Genomic DNA, 20,436 nt, shown 5'->3' with positions numbered 1-20,436 from the left:
TTTCCCTCATTTATAGTCTTAATTCGCTGATTCAGCGTGGACGACAAGGGGGTAGATAGCTCCTCCCTTGTGTTCTAATTTCTTAAAGTTAGGCTTTCATTGGGTATTCTATGTGGCTGGGGGTGGACCTCTTGCGTCTTATCGCTGTGTATTTACTCATATGACCATCTCCAGTGGCCTAGTTAGCGGAGCGTCTTGCATACGGTATTACGCATGAATGCTGATTATCGCATTCTTAACCTCATTGCGTGTCCATGTGTTGTCATCTTTGCTCTTTCACTGCAAAACACCTTTCGCAAGTCTCCAGGCACCTAGGTAATGACTTAAATTTTCAATCCCAAATTTGATCCTCAACACTAGGCAATGACCGCGAGATAAGCAAATATATATCAGAGCCGTTTTTGGGTAACCCCTTCGCAAACAAACGCGTTTTACGGAAACATTGAAAATCAAATATCTAAGAAATTATAACAGGGAGACGCATAGAGATCTCGATAAATTTTTATAACCTACATCAAACGACAAAGAAAAAATAAATATACAGAATAAAATAAAATGACAGTGCGTTACGAGGAATGGTTCTCTAGCAAATAAGCAATATTTTTCAGATTTTCAAAATTTTAGGCGGTCATTTCAAACATCTATAACATCTGCCGAGTAATGTTCTACCACGATGCTAAATTTGGACAAAACCGGGTCGACGTTGCAGAGTGTATAAAGAACACCTATGCAGATACATTTTTATTTATAATAGTAAGAGGTTTAATATTTCAAATTACCAATGAGATCTTTCAACTTGAAGGACGTGAATAAATGAGATTAATTTACGGTCTCAGAGCTGCTCTGTCTTGCTTGGGTTTCATAATGTGGTACTTTTCATGGGTCTCAAGGATTTAAGTACAGTTTATTGAATTCAACAAGGTTAATTGGTTGATGAGGGTGTTTACATGTATATGGAAAACAACTTGTGAAGACGGGGCCAACTGGAACGGAAGTTCATCCCACTGGATAACAAAAGGATTCCATCATTTTAGTCAAGGGCAAAGGAGACAGTGAACAGATACCAAGCCGTGGGCACAATCCCCTTACACAGCACTCTTTAATTTTCTCGCGGAAACCGAAATCCAATGTAAACTTTTACCAGAAAGGGTTCTTTAAAGGAACAAATAGATTGTAGTTTTAATCCTCCTATCTTATTGATGTGATTTTGTTCCAAATTGTCGAAATTTCATTACTAGGAGATGACGTCGATAACAGGTCTTTCAGAACGTGTATAATTTTCTTGTATAACTGAAATATGACGGATGCTTCCTCCACAGTATCTGAAAAATCCGTATCATTTATTTCGTCGAAATTTTGATAAATTTTATTTATTTTCAATACAGGGGAAGAGGTGTAATTTGCCGCCTCTAGTTCACCATTTAAAGTTGGTCTACCCTGATAACAATTTACAGTATATTTACAACAGATGAAAATGAGTGTATCAGTAATACCACCACAACAAAGAATCAACATCGATTTTAATATAAAACGAATTTTTAAGAAAAACACAAAAACACTTACACCGACATAACCACAACATACAGTGAACTGACTGCGCATGCTCCTTATTGCTTCATAGGTTGCAGAGTGAAGCCATTTTGTCACAACGTCCACATGTCTGACGTCGCCATGTTGTCGTACCGAATCGTGATGGTGTTGGTGCAGTATTTCACTCCTCTCTGCATCATCTCCTGTGTTTATGCCAGGATGGCCCTGCGACTTTGGGGCTCAAGGGCGCCGGGGAACGCTCAGGACAGCCGGGACGCCAACCTCATGAAGAATAAGAAGAAGGTCAGTATGTACATCCTAAATATATATAAATGTATATTATCTGTCAGTGATTTGAGTCAGGGGCCTTCGAATTTCGATTTTCTGAATTTATGTCGAACTGTAACAAGGAAATATAATTTTGGTAGCTCTAACAGCAGTGGAGTTTAATTTCGATCAATTTAAAGTTTGGAAGACTGCATGAGATGCACTCAGTAGCAACTTAGAACTTGGGAACAGTCTCAATATTTGCTTAAAGACAGAGGAAATCCAAGAATTACTTTGTCGTGATGGCTAGTCGCAGCAGTCTCGGATAAACATTGACTTCTGCCTAATTTTCCTGCAAACAAAAGAAAACCGCCGTGGAACGAGAGCATGACCTTTCGGATGCTAACTGACTTTAGGACAGCAACACATTTTCTGTCAGTGTTCTGTCGGAATCCTGTTTTATACCTCGGAGCGAACAGGAAACACAAAATATACTGTGCACTGTTTCAAGCATATACGAACGCCAAGATTGCTTTGGTTGATCTGTCAGTTATGAACGGGGCTCTAAATCTCGTTCAAGTAACTGTGAAATACAAACATATATTTTTAAGTTCTTGTGTTCTTACGGCACTTATGCGTATATCTTATAAATAAGATAGTTTTTTCGACTGTAACTTAAACCTGAGGCGTTAATTACAGTACAGATAAAATAAAAATGATCCTCGTATGTCTTTTTGTTCCTTCGTATATTACTTAAATATTCCTTATGTACCTAACTACTGTACTTATGCTTTCCTTCCTTATTTCTATCTCTTATCCTGCTCAATTTCTAACCCCGCCCCTCACAATATATTTCTTCTTTCCTCCCGTTTCATTTCTTTGTTTATGAAACGTTTTAATCCTGTGATTAAATCTTGATTCTGATGTCAATACACGGATGTGTATGTACATATGTATCCCTCCGTATATTTCTAGACCAAAATTCTTAGTGGGGCTCCATACAGGTTCTATTCTCATGTTTGCAGTATTTGTACTATAGTACAAAATAGATCAAAACGTAAAATTTCCCACTCTGCATTATTTCTTTTAATTTTCTTGGAGCATCTTAACTGCTCATTCAAAAGACAAATTTAAAAACGGCACAAATAAAACATCTCCTAATTTCCGACCATGATTAACATGAAAATAACTTAAGAAATCAATATTTTTTGTATCCTTACGCCATTTAATATAAAAAAATAATTTCGGACGTTAGGAAAGTGCTTTCTCCATTTTCAGTGTTCTGAATATGGAGGCAGCCTGTTCCTCGAAACATCGGTAAAGTTTTACTAGACTAAACGATGCCACATCGCCTTCAGAATCTCAGGTCTGATAATTTTAAACTGTTTTGTGTGAACATTCAGCAACTGCCCCGAACCGGAGATTCGTACAAGGAAACCCATAGAAGTTGCTGAATGTTCAGAAGCTTATGTATAGGCCCAGAGCAACAAACTCACATCTTCTATGCTAAAAATACAATTTCTTTGAAAGCTTCAACACTAAACTCCCCAACATGGCTCTAAGTATCGCCCCCCCCCAGAACCAGTGGACTAAGAAAATATAAAAAATCAACACTATCAACAAACGGCCTCCATTACCCCAACTGGAAAATACACCAACCAGGACTCGAGCAGCCATAGACGACCCCGGTCCTCAATACAAAATTTGTTCCTACAGAGGCATCGTAACTCAGACCGATATTTTCCATGAGTTCAAAGTTATAAATTGAAGTTCCGTTCTTGGAAACCCATAACATGCCCTAAAATAACACAAATTGACAGATAAAATGGACGAAAACTAAGTAAAATTTTAATTACACGCATTCGCAGACATTCGTTAATAAATAAAAACACATTTCACACAAAAATGAACAAAAGAAACACGTTTTTAAAATCGATACTGCAAACGTACAGGTCGCTCTGATTAGACAGTTTGTGTTTTGTGGAAAGGGGTTAGCTGCTTGCGTCCGGAGCAGCAGATGTGAGTTTTTTTTGGGGGGGGGGGTTAAGGGTAAATTTAGCATGAAGAATTTGTCGTAAATGCGGTGGGGTTGGGGGGTCGTAAGTCGGAGATGGCCTGTATCTTGTGAGGTTACAGCTCCTTACTATGGCGAAAAGAAGATCAATAAAAAAATCAGAAGTATTAAAATGGAATATGAAGATTCCAGCATGCCGCATCATCATAATCATCAGTAATCTGTCAGACGACAGGTCCACAGTCTCTTCAAAAACAGTTCCTCCACTTAATGCGATCAAGAGCTTTCTCCTTCAAATGACAGTATCCTCTTCTGTCCCCAAGGTCATCCAGCATCTTCTTACGTCTTCTTCCTCGTCTTCTGGTCACTTCTATCCGCCCCTCTATCTTTCCATGGATTTTAAAACAATTTCGACCAGTAAAGTATATTTCTTGAGTGTAAAACCCGATTGTCCAAAGCCTGCCTTCGGACACTATACTAAGCCGGTTACATTCATCTCCGATCATAATGATATTTCTCCATATGATTCATATAACTTTCGTCTTTCCATCTTCTTCTAGTTCTCCCAGGTGGTAATTTGATGTGCATTACTTATCTGTCTATCCTAGTTTTATGCCCAACCCATCATACTCTTCTTTTTTTTCCCCTTGGCACTACATCCCCAGTGGGCCTAGGCCTACCTCCATGAACTCCGTTCACTTCGGTTTTTCTACATCTTACAAATTCGGTAGGACTCCTTGGGCGGGTGATCAGCTCGTCGCAAGGCCTCTGCCTATACACAAACACAGAAAAACGCACGCGCACAAACTAACATCCATGGCCTGAGTGGGATTCGAACCCACGATCGCGGTTTCCAAACGAGCGAAGGCAGTGCATGCCTTAGACCGCTCGGCTACCGTGACTGGCAGTGTATAAGAATAATATATAAGAATTCAGTTCGTACCTCACAGGAAACAGATTCGAACCCACGATCGCGGTTTCCAAACGAGCGAAGGCAGTGCATGCCTTAGACCGCTGGGCTACCGTGACCGGCGCATCATACTCTTCTAGAATACCAAAATAATAACAGATGATCTACATAAATCTCTCCGCGTGGAGGCGGGTTACAATACCTCCATCTTAGCCCTGCGTGTCGTAGAAGGCGACAGAAATGGAGCCCGGTGCCCGGGGGCTATAACTTGGCAGCCCTGTTCCCGAGGGATATAGATATAGGGACTTGATCCTCCTGGTTGGGAGCTAGACGCAAGGCTGACAACGTCTCCCTATAATTAAAATGTTATTATGAAATTCAAATAAGTGAAAACCGAATGCAGTCTCACGGAATCTATTACGGAAGGCTGTGTATTAAAAAGGGCTATTTCGTCAGTGATTACGTAATATTCATAATTGACCACGCAATCAAGCTCCGTAGCTCCTGGTATTATCCTCTCGGTTTAGTTTGTTCTAATCACGTGTTTGCAACATTGCTGGCGGTAACGGGTTTCTGGGTCCGGTAAAGCCGGCTACTGAGGCACGCCGCGCTGAGGTAAGGAGCGTTATACAGGTTCGAATAAAACATGAAGCGGTAGGATAATATTTGTAATAGCGCGTGCGGAAGTCGAATAAGTTTCCGGATGAACATTCCATTTCCGTCTAGCCGACTCGTCTTCCAGCCCCCCTGCAATATTCAGATCCGCTACCAGCATTACCTTTACAGGTACAGGCAAACAGGAATATCAGAAGCAAATTCAGTATAGCTCGCTTGTGGACTGAAGGCCAAGGAGGAAAGAAAGTAGATATGTGCGGTGTAGTATATAAAGGCCAGTGTTTGAGTGGTATATGTGTTAGGGTGTGACGCCATTATGAGTGTTTTGGTGCGGGCAATGATTTAGGCATCAAAAGATAAAGCTTGCTGTCTGTTACTGTGTATAACGACAGTCAGATGATACTAGTTATGAGTCGGAGCAAAAGATGACAGGAAAAACCGAGAGTGGGAGTTGTGCTTGAGTGGAAGTGTTCACCTTTGCTGAAAATTTTCATAGTATACCTCTTGATAGAAGTACCACATGTTGCACTTTGTGGCATATTTGCTCAAAGCAAGAATTGGGGTGTCAGACAAACCGCCATTGCTAGGAAACTGCTGTGTAACACGCAACAATGTCTGATCCATCGCTAAGCAACATACGCAATAATGGAGTATTATTATTATTATTATTATTATTAGAGGGGTATTAGAGGGGACCAGTTATTGGTCCATTGTGCGTTCCCCTTTAATTTCTACTGTCTCCATACCCTACCGGTACTGGTGCGTGCTATCAGCCCCGTTCAGCCAACGAGGTCGGCCCTCGGTACCTGATATTTCCCCCATCTACCAGAGGCATTGGAAACTACTTGGGCAGGAAATGTGTTTCCTAATTTTGCTCAGAGGTCTCCTACGACACGGGACTTGTCCCGGAAGACTTGTTCCCTGAATTTTTCCGCCCTTAAAAATTCCACGACCTCCGCCGGGTTTGAACCCGCGTACCTTGAGTCATGAGGTGGGAACGTTACCCCTAGACTACGGAGGCCGCAACAATGGAGTAACTGTTGGACTCGGTTTTTTCTATGCGGTTCGTGCCGTTGCTACATAAGTTGTCAGTCTGTGAAGTCTCAAGGGGCTTGGCATCCAGACGAACTAATTGACAGTCAACAGCCAGTCGTAAAGTCTCTCTGACTCCCTGGAAACCGGTTTCCCTGCGTGACGTTGCTTCGAATACCTCCGCCATAGCTCTACGAGTCGTAGAGGGCGAGGAGAAGGGAACCCAATGCCTAGGGGTATAACTGGGCCACCCTATTCCTGGGGGATATAAATACGGGGACCTGGTCCTCCAGACTGGGGGAGTTTCTAATCCGAGACAGTAAAATATTGTCATCATTCCCACGGGACTATGAGCCGAGAATGCGCTGACGAAAACCACAAGCAATTGCAAACGTCAGACCCTCCTCTCGTCAAAGAGGGCGCCCAGCATGGACAAACCCTCAACTACCTCTCAGTAATAATAACCTGGACATGGGCCCTAATATGGGAGCTCCACACAGAGGCAGACTGGCCGATTGGCCCACTAACCGTCGGTCCTAAAATAAATTTGACTTTCACTTTGACATGGAAGCCAGTTCATTCGGCAGTTGGAGGACAGTAAACTTTGCTTGCTGGTAGGACCGGTTTCTGTTATGTTTGACCACTATATATGTGTATTTTTTTTAATGCTAGTGGGGTGGGACTAAGTCCCTTGTACTGTGGCCGCTTCTGGCCTATTGTACCAGCCCCAGATGATAGGTGAGGTTGGTTGTGGAGCAATTGGTGGAATGAAGATTGGCAAGGGAAACCGAAGTACTCGGAGAAAACCTTCCCCAGCGCCACTTTGTCCACCATAAATCCCACTTGACCAGACCCGGGATCGAACCCGAGCCGCCGCGATGGGAAGCCAGCAACTAACAGCTTGAGCTATGGCGCGGCTTGACTGTATATGTGTAACTCTTTCAGTAATCAAAGCATTTTGGTATTTTAAGAGTTGATACAGATTACATTACAACCAACTGGACGGCAAATTAACCAATCAGGGTAGATGTATCGAATTGTAACTCGAATGATGNTAAGGATTGTTATTATTATTCTTATTATTATTATTATTGGAGGGGGTGGGTTTCCCCATGCACCGCTACCAGTTTGATCTCTTGTGCGTCCCCCTATGATCTTCTACCAGCCTCTATACCCTACCGGTACTGGTGCTTACCATCCGTCCCTTCTCAGCCAGCGAGGTCGGCCCCTACTGGCTCAGAGGTATCTCGTTACTTCCCCCATCTACCAGAGGCGTTAGAGACTACTGTTGGGCGGGAAATGTCCTTAATTTAGCTCAGTGACCTCCTTTGGAGACATGAGGTTCTTTTACATGCCGCAAAGCTACGACACGGGACCCCCGGCTTAAAGTCCCTCCCGGAGGACTTGTTCCCTGAATTTTTCCGCCCTTAAAAATTCCACGGCCTCCGCCGTGTTTGAACCCGCGTACCTTGAGTCATGAGGTGGGAACGTTACTCCTAGACTACGGAGGCCGCTAATACTAAAGGATAATCAGTAAAATTATCTTAAAGGGCTTAAATACAAGTTTTGTAAAGAAATTCTCTGACTTCTCTCTCTAAAACTGAAACTACCCGATTCGAAAATGAACCTTGGCAGCTTCAAAAACTGTGTATTGTACCACATTGACAGGACAGCAGTACATGTGAGCATAGTCTCACCCTACCCCAAGCAGTTTGAAATAACGGATCCATATTCGTGTTGTGGCCCGGGAGTCATCCAACCTCAGTGGCTCGGGGTAACCTTCCGTCAATATGTTATCGTGTTATCACTGCGTACAACATAAATGCTTAAATACGGTATGTGAAACAGGTTTGATGAACTAAAATTACTTTTGAGAACTTTCACTAATATTCATGTCTGATGTCTTCTTTATTTCGATTAAAGTTTTCAATAAAAATCAGGTAGAGTTATTCGTAAATTATGTATGAAAAGTGCATTGCAGGATGTGAGGTCCTCATTGCGGTGCTTAAGAAGAGTTCTAGCTTCTGGGATATAACGTCGTGTAGTCCGTTGAAAGTCAGCAGACGTTTCGGAGGAACATACCTTCAAAGACTAAGCCAAGTATGAACCAGGTAACAAGCAGAGTTAAAGATGTAGGCTATATGTTCCTCAGAAAGTTTGGTTGACTTTCAACGGAATACATGGCTGTAAAAGGCCGCGCCATAGCTCAAGCGGTTAGTTGCTGGCTTCCCATCGCGGCGGCCCGCGTTCGATCCCGGGTCTGGTCAACTGGGATTTGTGGTGGACAGAGTGGCGCTGGGGTAGGTTTTCTCCGAGCACATCGGTTTCCCCAGTTAGAATGAACAAGTCAAGGAGGATGAGGTGGGCAGGTCATGTAGCACGAATGGGGGAGACGAGGAATGCGTATAGGATATTGGTGGGAAAGCCAGAAGGAAAGAGACCACAAGGAAGACCAAGGCCTGGGTGGGTGGACAATGTTAGAATGGATCTTAGAGAGGTACGATGAGATGGTATGGATTGGATAGAGCTGGCTCAGGATAGGGACCAGTGGAGGGCTCTTGTGAACACGGTGATGAACCTTCGGGTTCCATAAAATGCTGGGAAATTCTTGCGTAGCTGCAGAATTGGCGGCTCCTCAAGAAGGGCTCAGCTCCATGAGTAAGTAAGTAAGTACATCGGTTTCCGCTGCCAATCTTCATTCCCCCAATTGCTCCACAATCACCCTCACCTATCATCTGGGGCTGGTACAATAGGCCAGAAGTGGCCGCAGTACAAGGGACTTAGTCCCACCCCACTAGCGATAAAAAGAAATCCCAGAAAATGTGAACTGTTGAGAAGTGAATGTCCTGTGCTGCGCTCTGTGTGTGCGTGTTAACATTTAATGCTACAAGAGACTTTATAAACAATATTTGTTTTAATAAATGGTTTCGTGTTATCAGTGCTATCATCCCAACATGCACAGAAATGTGTCACGGAGGTTATTTCTCATTGTAGTTAATGGACACCACATGGAATTCCGGCACGACATAAATGCCTACATTTATGGTAAACTAATTAATGAATTTGTAATTGGCCAAGTTTTTACACAATATGAAGAGTTAAAGTAACATAAACAAATGAGATTATGTAACCACGGAACCTGCCCTGCAAGTCGCTTGAAAATTAACTGATCTTATCAGATCCGTGACGTCCGTGGCATAGCCCACGCTTCCAGACACTGGTTTCTAACCCTGTAGCCCCGTATTCAATCCAAGATGACTTCGTGGGACAAAATGGTGAAGGAAGTGGTATTAGAGCAGATTTATTTTTTTCCCCTAGTTTCTTCAGTTTCCCTTGCTAATCATCATTCCACTATTGTTTAATACTAATCTATCACGTCACCAGAAATGTGTCAGAGCCCTGATCAGGCAGCATATTAACATATCTTTGGTCTTTAACGCACAATATACTCAGTCCTCAATGCAACTATTTTCATTTTTATTTCTCCTCCTTACGACATGTTTCGGCCTCAATCGGCTATCATCAGGAGTTTTGTTTACGCCAAAAGGGTCACACTGTATAAATGTTTACTTGTTTATGCACGTGCAAAGGCTGCACTTCTTGTTTAATTTGCTTGATGTACACTCGATATTTATTTGCATTGATTAAGTTCACTCACTTGATAGTTTAATTTTGGTTTGAAATTTCTTAAAATTGTACAATTGTTGCACCTCTTTTAAGGACGCCGTCAATTTGACCAAATAATACAGCTCTATGTTGTGGCTTGATGTTCGTGTGTTGCTTCTGTACTTAAGAACTTTCTTTATGTTACCAGTGGTTCCTATTTATATGTTGTTTCTTGCCACTGTGTATGATGGTTTAACTCTTGTATGTGGACGTTTGAGCCGGTCACGGTAGCCGAGCGGTCTAAGGCATGCACTGTCTTCGCTCGCTCGGAAGCCGGGATCGTGGGTTCGAATCCCACTCATGGCATGGATGTTTGTGTGCGTTTTTCTATGTTTGTCTACAGGTAGAGGCCTTGCGACGAGCTGATCACTCGCCCAAGGAGTCCTACCGAATGTGTAAGATGTAGAAGAACCAAAGTGAACGGAGTTCATTGAGGTAGGCCTAGGCCCACTGGGGCTGTAGTGCCAAGGAAAAAAAATGTGGACGTTTGACTATAAATAAGTGAAAGTTTTATACATTTCCTACAGTGCGACAGTTTCAGCATAGACGAAACACCTGATGTTGGCCGTTTGAGGCCGAAACATGTCGTAAAAGACTATCCCTGTAACAGGCCATGGAGGCCTATAGGGTTGTGAGACGTTGAGGGCCCCACATTATCTAGTCAACCCACTCACAAATGGCGGTGAGGTTGTCAGTCTTACTCACCAGTCGCCTTTTACCCCAGGAAGATTCCTGGTACTCATTTCTGTTAGAGGCTGAGTCTACCCCGTGGCAATAGTGCGGCTAGAAGGATTAGGTCAATTGAAAAAAATCTACGTCATCAGGACTCGAACCAGCGGCCTTCCAGCTTGTAGCATAGTGTCTCAACCAACTACGCTACCGCGTGCCGCGAAAAATGTAAGGAGGAGAAATGAAAGTGAAAATAGTTGCATTGAGGACTGAATATATTGTGCGTGGCAGATATACAAGTATAAATGCAACAGGATGCTTATCTATAATACTCGGTCTTCAAGTTCATGGCTTCGTCTCTGACGCAGAAAATTTGTGGTCGCAGGATAGGGAATTCAAGAGAATTACGTGAGATGTGATTAGGTGTACCAAATTTAGGTTCGTAGAATTCTTATACCTGTACTTGAAAGTTTGTCGCAGTGAATACAGGGGCATTAATGACGGGTTACTGTGTCCTGCAGCGTGACACAGTTCAGTCTGGCAGCTCGTTATCAACGTTTCACCAAGCGAGTTCATTCGACCGGTGAACATTCTACGCACAAACGCGGCATTTGAACCAAAGACCTCCACGCGAACATTCGCATTATTGGCACCGCTCGTGTTCAAATAAACGTTAGATTCACAGAAACTAGCTTCAGCCACTAAGCAGATCATCCGGTCGGCCTGCCGACTCAGTTGATATGGTGTGAAATTGTGTTTGAACCAATCGCACCGGGCGGATAAAATCAATGCCAAGGCGACGTGCTCTCCGATAGTGGGACAGATATGCAATTTATAAATGACAGAAACTTCCACAGAATTGACACAGCCTATTATTAACCCTGTCGGAAGTTTTATTACTTCATAATTACACACGGGAGCCGGAATAGCGCGGTCGGTAAAGTGGCTATTGCTGGAAGACGAGGAGTCAGGGTTTGATTCACAGCCCTGGCAAAAGAAATGTCTCCGCAACGTCCAGTATGTCTCTGGGACCCATTCAGCCTCCTTTACAGTGTGTACTCTACGGATTCTTTGGTTGTAAAGCGGCCGGGGCGTGGAGCTGACCACTCACCTCCATCTAGTATCGAGTTCAAGAACTGTGGAGCTGTACCTCCACTTTTATAAGCATCTTCGTGGCGTGGTGCATAGTTAAAACCCAGAATAAGTTTACTTTTTTATCTGTCATCACAACTTTCTGTACCAAGCCGGAATAGTCAGTAATAATAACTATGCTATGAGCTGCCTTACTGGGGTTCGATTCCCGGTAAGGCGACCACATCGTGGCCAGACCACTTAACATCCAATTCAATGGATACGGGGGGCCCTCCCTGGAGCTTGGAAATTATACTCGTGTCTCACATTTGTCTAGTGCTGAGGTGAATGCGTGGAGGTCTACTTCAGCTCCAACATACATATGATAATTATTAACAAGGATAAATGTGAATCGACAAGCAGATAAATAGCAAGTACTCTATGAGATTACGGAAAACGAAACCCTATCCAAGAAATTATTTGCATAAATATCATTATTTCAGCCTCATTGTTTTATGAGTCCCGATCAACTGAATTGGCTGGAGTTGTTCAGTCTAAAACAAACGAAGAAATATAACAAGTGTTGTCTTATACCAAATTTATACAATGTATTATAACGTATTGACTAGTTTTATGTTTCCACGGCCGTTCATTGTCACCGACGTTTCGAAGGTGCGTACTGCCTCCAATTCCATCCATCTTGAAGACTGAGGTGGCTGGTTGTTAATACTGATTCTCCTGCTGCGATTTTACACTTTGTTGTGGACAGTGTCGTCGACGTTTCGGATATACATTCCGTCTACATTTCTGACTTGAATATGGAGGTGGCTCACTATTGATACTGATTTTGCTCTTGGGTATTTACATCGTACGTATGTTAAAAATGTCGCCGACGTTTCGGAGATACACGCTACTTCTTCGAACCTGAGCATATAGATGGTTCACTGTTGATGATAATTATGATCTTGAGATTTTATACGGTTTGGATGTGGGCGGTCTCCGTGACGTTTCGGAGGTACATACTGCCTCCAAATTTAACTTGAAGATGGGTGTGGTTCACTGTTAGCATTGGTTATGCTCTTGGATCTTTACAAGACGCCGGGATTGCTCAGTCGATACAGCGACTAGGTACAGGCTGGACGACCGCGGGCTAGGTGTTCGACTCCCTTTAGGGTCAAGAATTTTATCTTCTCCACGTGTCCAGACCGGCTCTGAGGCCCACCCAACCTCCTATCCAATGGGTACCGGGGGCCCTTTCCTTCGGCGTAAAGCAGCAGGAGCGTGAATCTGACCACTCTCCTTCAGCTAGTGCCGAGGTCAAGAAAATATGGATGTATACATCAACTTCGCCGTACGCCTTCTTGGCCTAGTGCTTAATTAGTTAAGCACAAGGACAATTTTACTTTTTTTTTATTTCTAGTGGGATGGGACTAAGTCCCTTGTACTGTGACCACTTCTGGCCTATTGTACCAGCCCCAGATGATAGGTGAGGGTGATTGTGGAGCAATTGGTGGAATGAAGATTTGCAGGGGAAACCGAAGTACTCGGAGAAAACCTGCCCCAGCGCCACTTTGTCCACCACAAATCCCACTTGACCAGACCCAGAATCGAACCCGGGCCGCCGCGGTGGGAAGCCAGCGACTAACTGCTTGAGCTATGGCGCGGCCCAACGTTACATTTTACTTGTATCTTTAGACCTTATCGATTTGGGGAGTGTTACCGACTTTTCGAAAATACATGTTGCTGCCACGTGTAAGTTGAAGATACATGTCCGAAACGCGTTAACACTGTCCACGTCTACGCAGTGTGAAACCCCAATATCTGAATCAACATGAATTATAAATGAATTAACCCAAATATTTATAACAAAACTTCCATTATCATCACATAAAATTCTTCCCGTGCGTGTATCAATCAACAGTGGAAGAGAGTCTATATTTGGCAGCCAGTGACCTACAAATTAGCATACACAGTTTAAACACATTCTATCCGATTTGCCATACCTCATTGGTTTTTGGGCTCGTTTGTTGGTAGTACAAAAGTATCATTGAATATGTAAATCAGTGTTACCATCCAAACATAAATTTTTGTGCACGAAAGTGAATTGGCGAGTAATATATCGGATGAACATTCACCGTAATTTGTGGTGGAACTCAGTCCAGCATTAACCACCCTACGTAATCAAGTGCTGTACAGGTATTCGCACTGCAGCGAAATCTAATTTATTCTTCTATGTTATATATCCACTGTTCTTAACGATACTTCAAATATAGTTAGTTAGTTATTGGAGAGGGTGGGTTTCCCCATGCACTTACACCTGTATTGGTCCATTGTGCTTCCCTCTATGATATTCTACCAGTCTCTATATCCTACCGATATTGGTGCGTACCATCAGTCCCTACCGAGCCAGCGAGTTCGGCCTCCACTAGCTTGGAGGTATCTCTAATGCTTCCCCCATCTATCAGAGGTGTTAGAGACTACTTGTTGGGCGGGAAACGTCCTTAAATTTGGCTTAGTGACCTCCTTTGGAGTAATGAGGTTCTTTTACGTGCCGTAAAGCTACGACACGGGACACACGGCTTAAAGTCCCTCCCGGAGGACTTGTTCCCTGAATTTTTCCGCCCTTAAAAATTCGACGACCTCCGCCGGGTTTGAACCCGCGTACTACGAGTCATGACGTGGGAACGTTACCTCTAGACTACGGAGGCCGCTTTACTTCAAATATAAATTGTAGATTTTACATCTATATGGCATGCTATATAGGAATTAGTATAACATTATTGTTGTTGACTGATAAGATAATTAAACTGGCTCTAAAAATTCTGCAACAACTACCACATTTTTCTCGACGGACAACAGTTTCCTTAGCTGGATGAGCAACCAGTAGTGGTTGCTGACACTCTTACAGTCAGCCCCATTATCGGAGTATAAATGTCTATAACAGATTTTGGTTCTCAGGGACAGAAATGAAAGAAAAGATGTACAGTAAATTATTCTAGCTGAATGCAGCAGTTTCGCCATAGAGATAATACATTAAACCAGCATCAAAATTTATCCTAATCTATATTAGTAAGATCTGAGGTTGTCACGACGGTGACTATAAAGAATACTGTCTTGCGGGATGTAGCGCCGTGTAGATCTGTTGTGAACCGACTTGTCAGAGGAACGCATCTCCTCAAGTCTTCAAGGTAGAAAAATCCGCGGGCGAGGAACCAGCGTGAGCAGGTGGCTGCAGACTGAGCCGCAAGTCGAAAAACACCCAGCTATATAAGAACAGAAAGGGAAGGGAGAGGGACCACATGGGAAATCATAGAAAGGGGAGGAGAAGGGTCTGTGGAGATGGGCCAGCAGGTAGTAGGCGAGAGCCGCTATAGGATCGTGTGTGTGTGTGGGGGGGAAGAGTCAGGGTTACAGAGCGAGCATTGACCCAATAGCCTCGGGGCTGCAATCCTGTTTTGTGGATACTGGTCTCATCCATGGCTTCGTAACAGTAGCTTTTTAGGGAGTGTGGTCGTTAGCCCTACCCCTAACCCCCAAACATGGATGACCAAGGACTACACTTCGTCTGGCCGCCTTCCTTTTGACCTGTCCAATATGGGTAGCCCTACTAGCAGCTTACGCTCCCACCAGCATAAATCTTCGGATCAGTAGGACGCACAAACATGGCAATAGTCCTATGCGTGGTACAGTCATTAATTTCGTGGACTGTGGTTTTATCGCCTCATATTACAAGGAATTCACATAAACTTACATACATTCACGTCGGCCCTCAAAATAGTTGCCGTTGGCCGCTATGCAAGTCTGCCAACGTTGATATAGCTTCTGAAAACATTGCTGAATCATATTCGCAGGAAATTCCCGTACGGCGTCTCTTGTGGCATTGACGACCTCCTCGGACGACTGAAACCTACGACCACGTAGCTTTGCTTTCAAGTGGAGAAAGAGAAAGAAATCGCAGGGTGCGAGATCAGGTGAGTGCGGAGGGTATGGCAAAACGGTGACCTATTGTCTTGTCAGTTCCTCTTGGACAAGAACAGAGCGATGTGCAGGGGCGTTGTCTTGTAGCGACAGCCAATTCTTCCTACGCCAAACGTTTCGCTAGGGGATTTGCCTAGTTTCTTCCAGAACTTGATTTTTGCCCGTTGTTCAAACGGCCTCATTTTCAATTTCCGCCACTCGCATGTAACTGCAGTTCACAATAGAGGCCACAGTTCTGCTTACACTGTTTGCACACAACTGCCTCTTGCTGTGACGAGAGATGAACCGACAGGGCATCATTACGTGCCTCAACCTATCCGCCGTAGTGCACTGCAACGACACGTTGCAGCCAGTCCACGAAATTATTGACTGGTAGTAGATGCACTGTACACAATTGTGCTATTCTAAAGAACGCAACATTTCGGAAAGTGTATCTCTTTTGCTTCTCAGATGAAAGAGTGGAAAGCCCGTACTCCGTTTGATCCGTCAGAAAGTGTTGACCACAATCACTTGACCTGTGACTGAGGTTAGCACTTTCATCTGAGGACGGAAAGTGATCCAGATTCGGAAACACCGTGTTCCTGAGTATACCGCATAATGAACAAAATCCAAAACCTCAACAACCCAGACTGCTTGTGCACCGCCGTCAAAATCCATTAGAAATGTCTTGAAATATTTATTCTTCTAGAAAATTGAAGGTCTTTTACGAAAGCGCATTTAGAGGAATCAACATACACGAAAGTTTTGCAAGAATATGGTTATTTGCACAGAGTGTGAGAGAAAATATTTGAATGTAAAGGTAATTTGTCTTTATGCTTAACTAATTAAGCATTACTCCCAGAAGGAGTATAGGGGAGTGGATGTATAGATCCATGTATTATTATTGTTGATAGATGGAAGTAAGTGGTCAGGGAAACAGTCCCGGTACCCATTGGACAGGAAGCTGGGTGGGCCCCGGAAACCTGTCTGGACGACGTGGAGAAGAGAAAATATTTGACCCTACCGGGACTCGAACTCCGACTCTGTCGTCAAACCGGTAGCCAGTCGCTACACCGACTACACTATCACGCCTCACCAGATATTTAAATGTAATTTATGTAAATGGAATATCGTGATATTTGCAATATTGTATTGATTCAGCCTAGTGTTCGGTGGCCCTATTCAAGTGAGTAATGTTGGAAACGCTGGCTGTATATAGAAGAGATTCCGAGCTTTCGTGATATTCCTTTTAACATTACATATGGAATACATATCAATATCAATATTAATCATTTTCCTTTTATAATAGAGCCATAAAGAGTAGTGGATTCAAATGGAACCTGCATACAAAAGAAGTACTTTTGCCTGCAACATCTAACCCCACCTATTGAAATTTCATATCGTATAATGCGAAAGCGACAGAAAACCTATAATTTGAACCTCTTATCTATTGCCTCTTTAGGAAATATTCTGCTCACGGAGGCACGTTTACTTTTTTTCCTTGGCACTACAGCCCCAATGGGCCTAGGCCTACCTCCATGAACTTCTCCGTTCACTTCGGTTTTTCTTGATCTTATACATTCAGTAGGACTCCTTGGGCGGTTGATCAGCTCTTCGCAAGCCCTCTACCTGTACACAAACACAGAAAAGCGCACACACACAAACTAAACATCCATGCCCTGAGTGGAATTCGAACCCACGATCCCGGTTTCCAAGCGAGCGAAGACAGTACATGCCTTAGACCGCTCATCTACCATGACCGGCCGCGTTCACTTTATCTCCAACAAATTCATTTCCACGGGTCTCACCATTGGCTTTGTAGTATTACTCTACTCTTTGGGCACTACAAGACATGATGAACCTTAGACTCTGTTTTACAGTTATACAGACAGTCGGTAACACTCTTTGGGTGGGGGATCAGCCGGTCGCAAGGTCGCTACCTACACAAGACAACAAAATAAAAACAAAAAAAAACAAACTTCATAGTTTTAGTCCTCAAGCGAACTATACTGACAGAGCTACCGCTACTTGTCGACGAAGTTAGTGCCAATTTTAGCGGATAGAGGGTGTCGCGTCGTCAGTGCGACGAATCCCCAGGGCCATTACCGTATTTACGCATGTATAGGCCGCGTGCGTGTATAGGCCGCAGCACAATTTTCAGACAGAAATTATAGAAAAATAATTTTCTTGGAATATTATTTCAGGAGTAGAACACCCTGTATTACTAATTATGAATATAATTTTTTTAAATGAAGTGTGATTTCGAATATTTCGAATATAAGCCGCACCCCAGTTTTCCTCTTGAATTTTTGGCATATACATGCGTAAATACCGTATCTCGGTTTTCTAGACCGGAACCACTGTTTCCTTGAAATACCTCCTCAATTTTCCTCACGAGGCTGAGTGAACCCCGTTCCATACTCACTACTTCTCAGAAAATCTGATAGCGTCGGGAATCGAACCCTGACCTTTGGACCTGTAGCCAGGAAATCTGACCACTAGACCACATATACTTAAGAAACTCAAACATTCATACCTCGAGTGGGATTCGAAACCATGATCCCAGTGTTTGAGCGGGCGGAAACAGTTCATGCCATAGGCAGCGCGGCCACTGTGATTGGCCATTAGCTTTTTATACACCAATAAGAATATTCTGTTTGTGAAGCGTTGTGCCTATATTTCGCGCAAAGTACAGTATGTTGCAAAAGTAACATTATTAAGTATACACCTGTATATCTTGATGCAATTTTAATATAATTATGATTTTGTAGCAAGCTGGAAAGACATTCTGTTTTCTACCTGAGCTGGGTACTAATGGCGTACCAACTCAATTACACATCTCTCCAGCAGCAACCAATCGGATACAAGAGACAGACTAGCAGATAGATAGATGGATGGGTGGGCGGACGGAAGGAGAGACAGATAGACAGATACAATTATTGCGCCACAGAGACGCATTGTGAAGTTGAAGTATGCCTCCACGCATTCCTGATCTCGGTACTGGATGGAGGAGATTGATTAGCTTCAAGTCCCAACCGCTTTATCATCGACGAAACAGCTTCTCATTACAATCGGATACAAAGCTGTGTGGACTCCAGGACCGGTATGGACACTGTGAAAATAAGCAATATCTTTTGCCCACGTCGAGAATCGAACCAAGGTTCCACGGCCATGTAATCTAGTTTCTATACTGACTGAGCCATCCAGGCTGAGAGAAACAAATCACGCTAACAATTTCATGCGAATTGTATAACTTATAAAGCAAAATTTATATCTATTTGTCTCTACTTTGTCAGTGCAATTTATTTTTAGTGATTTCTGCCTCTTTTCCGGTAGGCATGTTTACGTCACTACTGCCAGCAGAGTTTACAAGACCTGTAGTGATCTGTACTAACATGTTGATTTTTTTTTTCAGAGAGCACGCCTTGTTGTTTATATATACATATATTATTTCGGTCCGTCGCTTTACCCCGAGGGCGCTTCTTCCCACGCCAAATGTTTAAAATCCATAAGTCGTGCTTCAGAATCGAGTGTTGGCTCTGCAGCGCAGGGAAACTTCATGCCGCCTTCCATGTCTTTGTTAGTTGAGCTCCCATGCTTGTGCTGTCTATGTACAAAGGTAACATTTCCTGTTATTTGAAAGACCGGAAGTCGCACACGTAGGCCGGTGTCATTTCGTGAGAAGCAGAACTCTCTATGTAATATTGTACCTGTTGCTACTTTGAAAGTTTGTGACAGTGGCTGATTATAGAAACATTAGGTTGGGCACTGGTCTTTGTGTGACATATCTGATAAGCAAGAAATTTCGCTAGTTTCCTCTGCTCCTTTCTTCAGGCGATTCGTCATCATTTTGGCAGATATTTAATACGTAATATTAATTTGCTCTCTTCCGCTCTCCTTCTCCAGCCCTGGGTGTTGCTCAACGCTGCGTCGAGGCCAACATATAACGACATCTCTCACGAAAAGAAATATCATCAATAATCACAAAATAGATACGATACACTCAAAGAAAATACTCCTCGCTCCTTCGTGACTGCTACATAGCATACTTCCAGGCAATATATTAACGCTTGACAATTTGTTGCTATGGCAACACGAAATTGCTTAATGGCAGTAATAAATGTCTGCTCAAGGACGATGAGGTTGGCTGGGAATATAGCACGTATAGGGAGAACAGGAATGCGTATAGGATATTGGTTGGAAAGACAGATGGAAAGAAGGCACTTGGAAGACCAAGGCATAGGTGGGTGAACAAAATTAAAATGGATCTTAGAGAGAGATAGTGTGGAATGGTATGGATTGGATCGATCTGGTTCACGATAGGGACCAGTGGAGAGCTCTTGTGAACACGGTAATGAATCTGCAGGTTCCATAAAATATTGGGAAGTTCTTGGATAACTGCACAAATGGCAGCTTCTCAAGAAAGGCTCAGCTCCATGAGTGAGTGAATGAATCCCGCGCTTATAAAATATTTTTGTGCTTCTAGAAAGATTATTGACATCTGGAATCTGAACCTCATCTAGTACGCTAACCACTAAACTACTAATCCTAGTATTCGAGTCCTGTGTCAGCACTTATCTCTCTATGCACTAAAATCGCAATGATTCTTCTTGAGTGTATGGTAATAGAATACGCCAACAGGTGGCTGCACTCGCTGATTGTAGTTAAGTGAAACTAACTCTGTCCGTAGATGGGTCTGCCGACA

At 43.2% G+C, this 20,436-nt stretch overlaps 1 protein-coding gene across 6 annotated transcripts in view; it reads left to right on the top strand.

Annotated features, from left to right (window-relative positions):
* LOC111866213 (neuropeptide Y receptor type 1) overlaps positions 1 to 20,436 on the top strand; it is a 439,022-nt gene that overhangs the window by 393,283 nt on the left and 25,303 nt on the right. For all 6 annotated transcript variants that reach the window (XM_023854955.2, XM_023854956.2, XM_023854954.2 and 3 more), the window contains one exon: positions 1,622 to 1,833. In XM_023854955.2, coding sequence (XP_023710723.1) covers positions 1,622 to 1,833 — 212 coding nt within the window. The remainder of the gene's footprint in view (positions 1 to 1,621; positions 1,834 to 20,436) is intronic.

This window comes from Cryptotermes secundus, unplaced genomic scaffold (genome assembly GCF_002891405.2).
Source record: "Cryptotermes secundus unplaced genomic scaffold, Csec_1.0 scaffold682, whole genome shotgun sequence".
In the NCBI taxonomy this organism is placed as follows: domain Eukaryota; kingdom Metazoa; phylum Arthropoda; class Insecta; order Blattodea; family Kalotermitidae; genus Cryptotermes; species Cryptotermes secundus.
This window is presented reverse-complemented; position numbering and strand designations above follow the sequence as displayed.